Source organism: Protopterus annectens, chromosome 13.part0 (genome assembly GCF_019279795.1).
Source record: "Protopterus annectens isolate FY-2018-M chromosome 13.part0, PAN1.0, whole genome shotgun sequence".
In the NCBI taxonomy this organism is placed as follows: Eukaryota; Metazoa; Chordata; order Ceratodontiformes; family Protopteridae; genus Protopterus; species Protopterus annectens.
The window spans coordinates 1,217,771,608-1,217,786,607 of record NC_056747.1 but is presented as its reverse complement, the minus strand read 5'-3'; the positions used below and the strand labels follow the sequence as shown (position 1 = coordinate 1,217,786,607).

The following is a 15,000-nucleotide window of genomic DNA, read 5'->3' as shown; positions in this document are numbered from 1 at the left end:
AAATTATGATACATAACATTATACGCTTCTTATACTTCAGAAAATGTGTATCTCATTCAATCAGTTACCTGCATGAAACATTCTGATATTTAAATGGCATCCCTAGTTTTGGGTTTGATGCCCAGGGCTGCGGCCAGCTTATCTCTATACTGTCCAGATTTTCGCAGAATGTCCAGTGTTTTTGCCACATATTTTGGTTTATTCCTCATAAATTTTTTTTTTGGCAAATTAGTGAGTGTGTTCCAGACTTCATACCCTTCAGAAAATGTATGCTAACACAAATCATAATAAACCACAAAGCACACCAGTTCTGAGAACAAGCTGCATAGACCAACGATCAGACCATAAAGCTGGTGGAGGGAAGCTCAGCTTGTTCTCTGAACTGGTGTGCTTTGTGGTTTATTTTGGTTTAAGTTTTTTCTAACACAAATCATGTTATTCTAACAACTTTCTAAGTTGATAACAGCAATATTTAAAATCGGTCCCTATTTTTTGGACTTTGTCCACCAATTGTTTTAGGTTTTGTCCATATTTCTTGCTCCAAGAAGCCGAGTGGTATGGTGGCCAGTTACTACAAAGTGTGCGCTTTATTTCCGTCGCATATGATCTATTAGCAACTTTTTGTTTTATCAAAAGTAGCAAAAACTTCCGGATGTTCCGCCCTTATTGAACAATGTATTACCTGTAGAGACGAGCATTTGATAAATAAAGTGGATTTGCTAACGCTCCTAAACTTCAGCATCCTTCCGACGGCTCCTTTCCAGTTACAGTTGTAAGCGCTTATATATAAATTGAGGTGTGCTGTAATTGAGGGATTTTACAGTCCAGCCATAGGCGGGACCGTGGTTCGACCCCCACTGGCAGGACCTTTTAAAGTATGTGACCCTCCCCACCCCTCCCACTCCAGTGAAACCCTCCTCATCTCGTAAAATAGGAGCTGCATGTTTCAGCTCTTACCAAAGGAACTACGATTAGCAGCGCATAGCAGGAGCTTTTTTCTAACTGTAATCCGGAATTTGTCTTGTACCGTGAAAACTGTGAAACGGATTCAATTTGTAGAGTTTGAAAAAAGGCCAGGAGGTGCCATGGAATTGAGCCAGGGCTAGCATGTACCTGAGATACTATGTCCTCAGCTTGATTTTGAGTCCTATACAAAACCTACGGACCTGAGCGCGGATCTCTAGGAAGAGTTCTAGGTGCTTTCTGAAGTCAGGATTTATAGATATTCAGATTTCTTTGTGGAAGGCGTACATTTTAGTTCTGAGTTGGATTATTACTCAGGTCCGGCAGATTATTCTCCCGATAAACGCACGATCATTTTAGGATGCAGTGTTTTGTGGTGTTACCGTTGTTCCTTCTGTTACTGAACTGCACTCCAAACAGTGGTAAGTACGCAACACTCAAAAGGTTAAGTTAACCCCGGGGCAGAGGTGAAGTTTGGGAAATATGCGTCACCACCCCATAACCCTGCTTGTTTGTGTACTTTGTTGTACGTGTTTGTACAATGTTTTATTGTCACGTATCAAACTCAAGGGTTTCCCCAGGGCTCTGACTATATAGCCCTGAAATCATACCCCTCAGGGTACGTAATTATGAAGAACTTTCCTCATTTGGGGATCAAAAAATCCACGTTGCTTACTGTCTACTCCACACCAAAACTGCCTGCCTCACATGTATTTTTTTCATTAATATTCATCGCTAAATGTAATGACGGCTATTATTTCATTAAAGGAACATTTTATAACTAATTTTAAGCATTCTGTGGGCTTCCTAGTTGAAGTTGTTAGTCATTTATATTATCAGTAATTTGCTGTAATTATTTAAACTGCTGATATTTTTGTTTTATTTTTGAAGACTGTAAAATTATTGTTCTCAAAATGCTCTGTATTAATTTGAAGATTTTCTCCCCGGTTCTCCATTGAAATGGGTTTCAACCCAGTCGGACTTTCCTGGTAAATAAAAGTCAGATAAGTAAATACAATAAATAAAAGTGTGTTCCACATTTGCCCATTTATTTTGGAAATGGAATACTGAGAGCTATGGAAAAAAGATCTGCTCACTCATATTCTTCCCGTCTCTTGGTCTCTTTTATGTGTCTTCACTGTACTTGGAATGACTAAAGAAATGAGGTGTTCTATCCCAAACAGGAATTAGCTTCCATTGTGCTGTCTCTCTCCTACTCAGACACTGTATTGTACATATTTTAACGCCATTCCTGATTGCTTAATTTTGGAGGCTGTCTGTCTTGGCCCATCTCCTTGTTTGTCCATTGGCCTCTGTCTGTGTAGCGATCCTTAGTAATTTAATGCCAAATGACTGTCCTAAGTGCTTATGAACATCAGAAGTCATTGCAGACAAGGTTCCCAAGCTACAAACCCAACCTTCCATTTACAAACCATACATCTTTTGGCTGCAGTGGCTGTCTCTGAGATTTGACTGAAACGTTTTATATCAGGTAATGAAGTGTAATTGTCTACATGTGGTCACTTCAAAATGGAAAGGTTAAGGAAAAGAGGTGAACATATCTTTAGCTTGCATAAAATATTTTTAATGTCTCACTTTTGTCTGCTCATCTGAAGATGTCCTTGGCAGGAAACTAAAGTGTATCAAGTTAACTGCCATGAGCACTAAAATGTGTTGAAGATTCTGGTCCTCTTTCCCTTTCTGACCTAAATAGCTCAATAAGTAATTGAGAGATTAGATAGGAACTCTTTTAAAGTGAAGGTGATGTTGTTAACACGTGTTAGTATTAACTAGAGTAGGTATCAGGTAGAGATTAAATCCTTTGCCACTAGATTTGCATAACCTTTAGCAACATTTGTCACCTCCAGCAAGTAACAATGACAGCTTCTGTCTTTGACTGGGTGATTTCCATTTATGCTTGAAATATAACACTAATGGTTTAATGCTTTGCTCAACTGGAGGAAATGATATAACTTTCTTCTACATCTGACTTCCTCATTTACAGTTTATTTTTATTTTTATTTGTTATGCTTGTTGACCAGGTTAATGGGCTGACCTGGGGCCCTTTCTAGCCACAGCCCATGTGCAGAAGTACAATGATTAATAAAGTTAATATGATTTGCAAGACAAAATGTAATATTTATATCACTCGTCAGACAAATTGCAAAGTTCAGCATTGTAGTATTGTGTAGTATTGTGTTATGTAACATCACATTATTTATGTTGGAATACAAAGTTTGACTCTCAAAGGTGTACAACACTGCTTAGTCTTACGTCAGTACAACACGCTTCTCAGAACAGCGAACCGAGATTAAAATACTACAGGGGAAAAGAAGAGGAGTGGTTTTGTATGCACATATTTACATAGTTTGATTTCTGCGTTAGGATTCAGGCCAGTTAAACAACTTGTTAGCTGGAGATATATGGAAGATGGAATAGAAGCCTTAGCCGTTGTTTAAGAAGTAGGAACATTTGTGGGAGTCTTTTAGGTGTTTGAATAGTTTTGTTTAGAATGATTTACATCTAACAGCTAGTTCCAAGTGGTAGAAACAGTTTTTGCAAAAGATTTTCAAGGAATTGTGTTTGAGCAAGTATTTTGTACAGGGCATTTAAAGTTAGAATTGGGTTCTTACATCTCCCCTCCTGTAATCAAAGGAATCCCATATTGTACAAATTTACCTCCTTTGCCATTTTCCATTTTCATTATTAACCTCTGTCTTGAACTACCCCAGCTAACACATATTTTTGATGCAGACTACATGGCCATCTTTACGTCCAGTTGCTCCTGTTCGCACATTAAGTCACTGCTAGAAAATTACCTTCAGCTGTTCAGTCAGTGGCTGATTGATACACATTTTCTCCTCAGTACTTACCACTCATAATTTAGCCCCTGGCCCACTTTAAAGGTATATTGAAGACCATCAACCTGTGGATACAACAGCCTCTTTTAGATACATAAGTGCTTTGCTCACCCAAAGTTTTACTTTCTAGCAAAAAAATAAAAAAATAAAAAAATAAACATAGAGCCAAAATGATTACTATTCCGGGACTGGAACATTTCTCACTTTCTGTCACCAGACACTAACTACCTTTGGAAAATGAATTCTGTATTCACAGATTAAGCATGGCTTACCACTTTTTGCTTATGCCCCAAGTGGCCCACCAAAATTCCCATCAAATTCTTTCAATAAATTTTGTAGGTTCTTCTCACTGACCTCACAGCAAGATCACCATTGTGCTGTTGTACAGGGTAGATTGCAAATCTTGTTCTGAGATCTATGTTATTCAGATTCCTAAAACTAGAGACCTTCTCCATACTACCTGAGAGTTCACTGTCTTATTTCATCCATGTTTTAAACCCTCTAAACCACTTTACACTGCAGCAGCCATAGCTATTTTTCATCTTAGACCCCAAACTGTTGGGGACACGAACTTCTTTCTGTCAAAAACAAAAATTCTTCATATACAAGTTCTGTGTAAAGTCTTCAACTGGAGTTACTTAACATGTATACCCACTAACAAAGGCTAATTTCCCGTTTTGTAATATACAAACCGTTGATCTTGTTATAGCATGTAAATAGCTTATATAAGTAGACATGCTGTATAGTGTCTAAACAGTTTCTCTGCCCAGCAATAGTCGTCTTTTACTGCAGTCACACTACTATATTCTACCTAATGATTCTTATGTCATATGCTTAACTCATACTTCAAACTTTACTAATTCCAATTTATAACTTACTCTATAGCTTTACTGTACAACTTTTGCTATATATGTATGTTTTGTGACTATTTTATGTGCTAATGTTTTTACTTTGCTATCAGTTTTGTCTGGTACTCTCCCTGGATGAGCCTGAAAAATTGTTCATATGATCAGTGCTCTACCCTGGTATGCAAGCAAACAAGTAAATGAATTAATGAATAATTAAATAAATAAAAGTTTGTGTAAAAAGGAAAGGTTAAATACAGAAAGATATTTTTCTAAAATACTTCAGGAAGTCATTCCGTCATACTGAAAAGCTGTTTTCTGGAATGATATAGCTATGGGATTTAAGATGGCACACATTTTATCTCCTGCTGACTCCACTGTACATTTAGTTGTTCAGTTTCTCTACCTTTCCCTGTTAAAAAATATATATATATATATATATATATATATATATATATATATATATATATATATTCTTTGCATCTTTATTTGCTTTTGCATCCCTTTCATGATATCCATGTACTACCAGTAGTACCTCCGGCTCTGAATCTGAAGTACTTAAACCAGGTTCCTCGGTTGCACTTTGGAATAGCAACAGTTAGAAAGGTTGAAAGGGAGTGCTTGTCCCGTGCAGCATAATTCATTTGGCTACTGATATCCTTGAACTTCCGCGTACCTTGAGGATACAGTGCAGGCTACACTACAGTCGTTGCTGATCTTTGCAAATAGGGAAGCCAAGGACATGGTTGCAAATAATTATGTGACTTCCATTCTAAATTCTATCCCTCTAAAGATTTAAAGTAAGTTGTATGCAAGCAGTTGGCTGTGTTTCTTGAATTGTGTAGCTGTGTTTGTAGTGGCTTTCTGGGAGTAAATATAGGTCTGGCACCAAATTTGCTAGTGAGATAATGTCCGTATTTGCCATCAATTCCGTAAATCATAATCAGTATAGTCACATTTTCTTGGCTTAACCACTGCATTTGGCACAGCATATTGTGTCTTCAGCATTTGTTTGCTGGCATAAGGCACATAACTAGAAAAGAAGATAGTTCCATAACTGTCTGACCGAAGCCTTGTGTTTATTGTCTAGAATGTATTTTCTGAAGTTTCACTTTACTATGAAACACTGCATCTTCCATAGTAGAGACACAAAACATCAGAAAATAAATATTTAAAAGTAGCAAACTCATAAGCCCAACCACAAGTCTCAATTCAAAAGCCTGAGAATACTGCACAAAAATTGTTTTTATGTGGGGAACTGTGCCATCTTGTGACCTCCTACTGTGGGGATTAAGCCTTCTCACTATCAATCTCTCTATATACTGCCTCTAAGATCATGCAAACTTGGAAAAGAAAGAAAAGTAAAACGGTAACCTTTTCTTTTTTTCAGTGTAATGTGACCTCCCACTAAAGTACATTACTTGTAAAGTAAATGTCAACGTATTGACGACATCAGAAATTGATCATGCAAACGCTATAGTGTAAGATTCGCAAAAAGAATATACAATAAACAGTAATGTTCCCCATACAGACCAGCAGATTGTACTTGCGTAAATTAAACAAAAAGTATTGGTGATTATGTGTATACAGGTACTAATTCTTCTTCTTTCGGCTTTTCCCAGTTAGGGGTCACCACAGCAGATCACCTGTCTGCTCATGATTGGCAGTGGAGTTTTACGGTGTCGAGTTGCCAGCCTGGCGCTCAACCTTCCATGGAAGGCACACACATGCACACCTAGGGCCAATTTGGAGTGTCCAATCCACCTACAGCATGTCTTTGGAAGGAAGTCGGAGCACCCAGTGGAAACCCATGAGACCACAGGGAGGACATGCAGACTCCACACAGAAGGCACCCCAGCCGAGGATCGAACCGGAGAACCTCTTGCTGTGAGGTGAGAATGCTAACCACTGCACCACCATGGCCGCCCGTTTATGCCAATTTAACTAACACTTTTACTTCAAATTAATGTAATACTGGAGCCCCACCCCTGCTCTGCAGAGTTCACATGGCAGGCACACAACAGCCATTTTGACAAAAAGGCAGCTCATTGCCCTGGTAGTGTATCCTTCAAAGCAAGGAATTAAAATCCAAGGCTGCAGGGTGTGACTCCTCTTAGGGTCTGGGAAGGCATGACACAATGCAGCTACTGATTGTTTTAACTGGCTTTTAAAGTGCATACTGGTTGTCAACAAAAATTAACCACACTTAACCCAAGTTATTGTTTCCTTTGTAACTTCTGTGATTTGTGTGGAAAATCAGCTGCTTGATTAACGTTGACTCTTAGTCAACATAGAAAACATCAGAAGAGAAATGTCTCGTACCCAACTAATCTAAATTCAAAAACCTTTAGTGTACCATTCTAGAATTTATAGCCATGTTCCCTCTCCTGGCAGGCACCAGCACATAGGTATTTGGTGTGCCTAAAATGTGGTGTATGTTTTATTGTTTATTTCACATAAATAATTTTATTTAAAATATATACAGCTTCCATTTCCTCAACTGTTATAATGTAGATTCTCTGTTTACACAGGGGACACTATCATCACACATCACGCATTCTCTGTTCCTTATTTTGAAAAATTGATCAGAATTAAATATTTACCTGATACCAGCATTCTCCATGTTGTGTTATAAAAAGGTAGCTTCTTATTATTTCTTTTCCCAGGAGATGTCAACACCAGGCATAGTCCACTTCAGTAAAATACTGAGAGGAAAGCTCCAGGAAATGACTACATCAAAATGATAAGGTGCAATAACAAATTAACAAAATTAACTCACACACGCATACACACACACACACACACACACACACACACACACACACACACACACACACACACACACACACACACGCACCACACACAACCATACCTCTCAACTTCTAAACATTTAAAATCATAGCATTGGCAGTTTTACATCATAGCAGAGGGCGCAAAAGAGAAGTACTTTCTTATTTTCTTTTTTTGGGGGGGGGGGTAGAAGATCTTTTTAATACCAGAACCCATATAGTTAGTGTAAGGAATCTTTGCATGGGCTAATTTCAGTTATTTATAAATGTATATATCCTTGAAAAGGCCTTCCAACATGATGAAAATTAGAAGAAAATCTGTAATTCTAGGAAACAAGACATTTTAAGACTGAAAGTCATATCAGCAGTATGCCTGAACCGTAGCAACTGAGATATACACAGAGCATATTGCATGATATACTAGCCTGTTCTACCAAGAAAGCCATATAAGAAAAGATAGCATAAGAAAAATATGAACATCTGAACAGAGGATGTTTTATGTGCAGGGTGCATCTGGAAATAGTATTACGAGGAGACAACAGTAATAATTTGAGCACAAGTGTTGTCAGTTATGCCATACTTTATTCAAACCTGTACATGACTACAATCACATATATGATCTGGAAGGATAGTATATGAGGGCATCAGAATTTAAAGTAAATAAATACAACTCACTAGATAGATATAACTGTTATGGGTGGGTGTTTCAACTTTCCTTTAGCTTCACAGTAAGTAGACAGACAGTGAAACAAATTATAGTGTTGTGCCTCTTCTGTAAAACAGCACAACATAGCAATACAATGATGCTGCTACCAGACACCTAAGTTAACAGTTCTAGTTAATCTGATGATCAGTTTGAATATAAGTAAATGCATTTTTTTAAATGTATGCATTTGAAACAGTTTCAAGAAATGGATCTAGCTTGAGAGGTGAGCTCAGGTTCAAGAAAAAATGCAAGCAGTTAGTACCTGCAGCAAGAGTTTCTAGGAATAATAAGGTGTACAGTGAACCTCTTGGGGAGTTTAGGCTTAGAAACTTGGCAATCTGGCAGAGAGAAGCTAGACAGATAAATGTAAGGTCTAACTGTAGGCAGAGCATGGTGAACTCAAAATGCAGCTTTGTTGCTTCAGGAGTAATTTCCTTCTGCTGTTGCCAAGAACTTAATTGTACAGTTGGCAACTCATGTTTTATGTGGACATTGCAAAACTGGTTCATGACTACCACTGCTTTTTTTCTTCTGCACAGCAAACTAAGCATTCATTGGGTGCACTTTGACAAATGAATCCCCAAGAAAACAGAAAAAAAATAGTTTTGCACTGGGGTGATCTGAATATGGGTTTATTACAATTTACAGAAAAATATTCAAACTGTACTTTGTGAACATCAGAGTATAAAAACGTTTGTAATACACTGGAGGCATAGAATCCACACAACTGTAAATAGCGGTTTTACTGCTCACGTTTTTTTAATGTAACTACTTTTTTTATTCCTAGTCAGTGACATATGGTTTCCTATTACAGGCCCCATCAGAGCTGCGGGACTGGCGTGCATAGAATTTGTATCAAATATGCTGTCAACAGGGTTGGTGCTATGCTGATATTTAGGAGTGTAGTCATTTCTTTACTGTATATATATATATATATATATATATATATATATATATATATATATATTTGTGAGAATGCCTGAAGCAAAACAACAAGGAGTATTTTCTTTCCTAAACTGCAGTTTGCTATGTAGAGCTGTAGATTATGTTGCATAGCTCATTATCCTTACTAATGAGGAATTTCCTTCCTTTTTTTTTCTTTTTCTGCTAGTGATAAGGTGGTATTTGTTGCATCAGTCCTTTTCTGTGAACTCAAGTTGCATCACTCATTTCCTTACTACTCAGGCAAAATTGCTTCATGAGATGATAAAACTAAGTTTCTTTAGTGTGACTAGGACAGCTTTATTCGCATGTTGTGTCTTTCGGCTTTTCCTGGTTAGGGGTCGCCACAGCGGAACTCCGGTCTGCTAATGATTGGCAGTTGATTTTTACTTGCTGAGTTGCCAGCCCTAACGCACAACCTTTTCAACGAAGGTACGCCCATTCACGCATGTCTCCACGCAGAAGACGCTCTAGCTGAGAGTCAAACCGGTCAGCGTCTTGTCTGTGAGGCGACAATGCGGATATAGTGATGAAAATGTACTAAAAGTAGTGTGGGTACTGCCATGTACATGGAGCGGGGGAGGGGTACTAATGCTAGCATAAGTTTTAGGTGGATCTGTAATCGTTCAATTAGCACTTATACGTTTCAACCTCTAAGCCTTCAAAATTATAGCAGGACTAAAATCATAACACTCAGAATTCCCTTATGTATAATTTTATGACCTCGGGTATGGAGCATTACGCATAAATTTTTTGTCTTGAGGGTCTCACGCTTTAAACTTAGGACCTAATTGTAATGCTAAAAGATGCAAATTACACTCTCATACTTCTATACCCTGTACAATACAAATACAATATGGCTAAACCAAGTGACCACATTTTAAAAGGAGATAAGTGAGTTTCAAGGTTCTTTGCACTGCTTTTGGTTTTACTATTTATTTTTTATAATTGTGGAATTTCCAACCATGGGTCAAAAAATATAGGCTCATAAGTTCAAAGGAAGAATTAGGTAATCAGTCTGCAGACCATTTCAAACCTAGGCAAAAAAGTATATATTAAAAATGTCTCTCTAGTTTTATACACACATTATAATTGGGAGGCAGTGAAATTGCAGCCATTGCTGGTAAAGGGAATATGTACAAGGATTTTTTAACAGATGTAAGTCTGAATTAAGTACACTATTGTTACAGAACAAACTTAAGTTTTTATATACATGATTAAGTCCTTCAAACACAGCAGCTGTGGAATGTACCATGTTTCTAGCAGCTTACACATATATTCTACATTCCTGAGTATTTTCTGAAGAAAACAAAGTTAAAAAGCACAAGTTAATCAAAAAAAATATTTTGTGAACAGTAAATGTTATGAACAAAATACAAACAGTAATGTTATTCAGAAAAACAAATAAAAGCTTGTACAGTGATACCAGTTAGTGCAATCAGTCTACATGAAAACTGTAACATATTAAAATGTAAAAAGCTAGAATGATGTTCTTCTATAAATGTTCTCAGACTTTTCATACCTCAGTAAACTGTACAGCATGCCTGAAAAAATAACACTTAAAATCCTACCAGTATAAAATCCAGTCAAAAAAGTATTCTTATCAAAGCCCTGTTGTAAGGTGTGACAATCAGACCCATTTCATATGGCAACGGAACCTTCTAAAACTACATCTTACAAAAGTGCTTAAGACTTGAAAGTTATACCATTTCACTAAGAAGTTAACATGGCTTACTATTGCCTTTAAAATGGGTTAACTTAATTGCTGTCTCAGGCCATCCAAGCAAAGGGAGAAAAGTATATCAAATCATTTGTGTAAGCAACACTTGCCCCTTTAACAGTTTTCACATTTTGCACACCTGGTCTCACACAAGACAAAAAATAAAAGACACAAATAAAAAACAGATATGACTACCGCCTTTACTGTGAGCCACCAAGATGCATCTCTTATTGGTCCATTCTGACTGTGCCGACCTCAAGAAAATCTCTTTCTCATTGGCTGTACAATTGAACCAGTCAATCAGGAAGTTAGAGTTGTTTAAGCTCAATTCAGAGCAGTGGAGTAGGGGTGCTTTCAAAGCTAAACTCAAGAGTACTCCACCAAATGCAGAGCAGGTGCGAAGTATGATTATTACTATTACCCCTAGACATTTCCTCATTTGGGAGATATAGTATGTGAATAAGCTAATAGCCCTCTAACCAAACTACTGTGTAAGGATTAACTAAGTGTATCATGCCTCTAGGAAAAATATCTATAACTATGTTTATATCTATATCTGTCTATTGATAGACTGCAAGGGAAAATAAGTAATGTCTACCAAAATATACAAATATATGAATATGTAGTTCCGTCTCTCTCTCTCTCTCTCTCTATATATATATATATCATATGTGTGTGTATCTATATATGTATATATATATATATATATATATATATATATATATATACATACATGTTATATTTCCTGTATGTATATATATATATAGGTTCATAGGTTCATACTAGGCTATCTGCCCAAGGGCATTTATAAGCCTAGCCCATAGTTATGTGGCTTTCGCCACCCCTTTAGTTTGAATAAAACTATGCCTATCATTTTTCTGTGCCTCTGTCAAGCAGTGACACTGAAGTAATCCCTGGGGTATATCTGCGATCTCCCATCCATTGGTCAAGATTCCTCTTGAACAGGGCCAGCGAGGTGCTCTGCCTCACATGTACCGGGATTTTGTTCCACAGCATAGGGAGTCTCTGGGTGATGAATCTGTCCCTCCAGCACGTTCTATTTATAACCGTGTCAAGGTTTAAGTCTCCGCCCTTGTGGTTCTGAGGGATCTAGATTTTTGAGGTGAAGCATATTCATCAAATCTGGGTTTGACATGGCCTTATATGTCAGGCACAGGTCACCTTTGGAGCAAGCGGTATGAGACTGAATAGAGCTGGAGTTCTTTCAGTCGGGCAGCATAAGACATATTTTGAGACCCTTTATCCTTTTGGTGAGGAACTTTTGGGGCCTTTCAAGCTGCATCAGGTGTCTGGTCAGATACATTCGAGCGGGGCATTGTACTCAATCATAGGTCTAATGAGTGATGAGTACAGGGGCGATGACCTCCCTTGATCTAGATGAATGAATCCTTCATCATCAGGTGGGCGATATAGAAGGATTTTCCTAACACTTTAGCAACATGAGTGTCAAAACGAAGGCTACTGTCAACTTGGGTCCCCAGATCCCTGATGACTTTTTCTGTGCTCAGTGGATTGCCACCTATATGGTAGCTAGGGGTAACCTTGTTTTCAAGGGTCGAAAGGGTATGACTATGCATTTTTTGGCGTTTAACTTCAGGCCATGGCTCTGGCACCAGTTATCCATTTCTGTGAGGCCCTTCTGGAGGATATCTGTGTCAGATGTGTTCGACTATGCGCTTCAGTTTGCAGTCATCTGCAAACTTTTGTCAGCCATAACCCTCCTGTGTTTGCTTGTACTTCAGAAAAGTAGATGCCGAACAAGAGTGGACCCAGGACTGAGCCCTGTGTTAGATCACCACTTGTGACAGGCTTTGAGTCTGACATGGCTCCAGCAACTCTGACCCTGTGGGTTCTGTCACTTAGCCAGTTTGCAACCCATCTTGTGATGTATGGGTTTACATTCAAGCTGATGAGTTTTTCTGATACCTGAGGTGGGGTATGTGTCGAGGGGCCTTGCCAGGTCGAGGTAGGCTGTATGGACTGCCTTTCCTCATCAAAAAGCCTTGGTGACTGTCTCGAAAAAAAGTCCACCAGAGTTTGAGGCTCATCAAATGCCTTGACTGTCTGAAAAAAAAAGTCAAGTTTAAGAGGCAGGATCTGCCTTTGACAAAGCCAAACTGGGTTGGATCCAAAGTCTAAGTAGTTCCCTTTATTTTATATTATATTTATCATTACATCCTCTCTCCATGGCTTTTGCAGATAAGGCTGCGGGCTTAATGGGGTGGTAATTTTCCTGGTCTGTGAGGCAACCCCTATGAAGAAGTGGGACCAGTGTGGCGCCACTACTCTGATGCGTTATCCTGAGGTGAGGCTAAGATTAAACAGCTGTCCTAACTGTGGGTTTAATTCCTCGTTGAGTTCAAAGCACACACAGCTGGGGACACCATCGGTCCCATGGATGCTGTGTTTTTGCTTAGTGAGGCAGTTCTCACACTCACCATTGGAGAGATGTTTGGGGGGGCTAAACCTCTCTGAAATAGTATCTCTCCTTTAGGGGGGAGAAGTTTGTTTGCTGAACCTGTCAGCCCAGTTGTTAGCAATGTGTGTAGGTTCAGTAATTTTCACATCATTTTGAACTAATTCTGAGCATATCTGGGAGTCTCCTAGGTTTTTTCTAACATAGAAGAAGAAGGCCTTATGATTGTCTTTAGAGTCCTTGGCGATTTTTCTCTCAAAATTTGCCTTGGATGATTTTATGAGAGCTCTTAGTTTTTACTTATAATGATCAAAGGTGTCTTACCTTTCAAAGCTTTCTATCTTTTGCTTTAGAACTTCTTTTGTGTTGTAGACTTTTTTGTTTGTTGGGGGGTTTTCTTATGGCTGCTCCTTGCCTTTGGCTTGAAAGTAGTTTTTTTGTTTGGGATTGCCTGATCCATGCAGTCCTGTAGTGCTGTGGTGAAAGAAGGCATTGTGATTCAGTGGTTTGAGTAGTATTTAGTTGTTTGACAGGAGACCTAGGAGACAAAAGGGGTTTTACAGTCTAGAAGTTTGAAATTTGTTTTGTTTTTCACTTTTTGTTTTTTTTTTTTTTGTTTTTGGGGGAGGGGGGGAGGACCTCCAGCCAGATTAGTTTGATCTCACCAGTGAGGGGTATACTTATACTTCCGGTGTTGAACATTTGATCCCATGTTCGATGATGATGAGAAGTAGTATTTCACCCTCTCTTGTGGGATGTGACTAGTTGTTTCCATGCATTTGAGTTTATTAACTCAGGAATCTTTCTTGTTAGAGTGTTAGGGCTTGAGTAGTGTTCCCAGTCTATATTAGGGTAGTTGAAGTCACCTAGTATGATGGTGTTTGGAGATACATTTATCCCCTTTTTTGTGAGAGGCCAGTGGAGGGTTCCCTGGAGTTTGAGAGAGGAGGGCCTGTAACATGCTAACATGCTACAAGAGCAGTCTTCTGGGTTATTGTTGTTGCACCTGGATGGTCTCCGTGCATGCATGCGCCACCACCAACCCTGAGGTGTGTGTGTTTATTATGAATGGACACCCCCCCCTCCTTTCTTGTGTTGGTCGGTTTTTGGGGCGGGCATGATATGAGGTGAAACCTGTTAGTGCTGGGGTGCTCTCAGGAGCCTTGAACCAGGTTTTCTGTCCACAACCACGGATTGTTCTCCATATTGAGAAGAAAGGGCCTTGAGTCCATCATTGATTGAGATTATTGCATTGAGCAGCATTTACCCCCTTTTTTTTCCTTTTTGGTCTTCTAGGGTGGTAGGTTTAGTACTTGTGCCTTGCAAAAAATGGACATGGGGGTGGGTAAGAGCAATATCCAATAGCCAGGGGTGACAGGTGCAAGTGCAAGCCCGCCCCTGAGCTAGCGTGGCTTGTCCAGCATGTCATCCAGCAGGGCAGACATTGATCCCCTTTGAATGACACCGCAATTTAAGCCCCATTATTAAAGCTGATCATCTTATCACTGTATTGTGGCATCATTCTAGGTGAAGGTAGTGGTCACAGATAGCTGCTGCTCAGGGGTCAGGCCCCTCAATCCTCAATGTCCTCATTCTCAGTCAAGGAGGAGTGCGTCTCAGGTGCGTGTCAGAGGAGTTGACTCTCAGCGTGGACAATGACTGAGGACTCTGCACTACCTTTTGAGTTAGACTGCTGGGGATTTATGTGTGGCAGATTCTAAGCTGCCAGGCACTGTG

The 15,000-nt window shown here is 39.0% G+C and overlaps 1 protein-coding gene across 2 annotated transcripts in view; it reads left to right on the top strand.

Annotated features, from left to right (window-relative positions):
* Window positions 1-905: 905 nt before the first annotated feature.
* The window catches only part of ITGB3 (integrin subunit beta 3), a 1,138,779-nt gene continuing 1,124,684 nt past the window's right edge, over window positions 906-15,000 (top strand). Inside the window, exon 1 of one of the 2 annotated variants that reach the window (XM_044055225.1) lies at window positions 906-1,385. In XM_044055225.1, the coding sequence (XP_043911160.1) occupies window positions 1,325-1,385 (61 nt within the window). In that variant the 5' untranslated portion in view covers window positions 906-1,324. The remainder of the gene's footprint in view (window positions 1,386-15,000) is intronic. The other variant, XM_044055223.1, reaches the window with a different exon arrangement.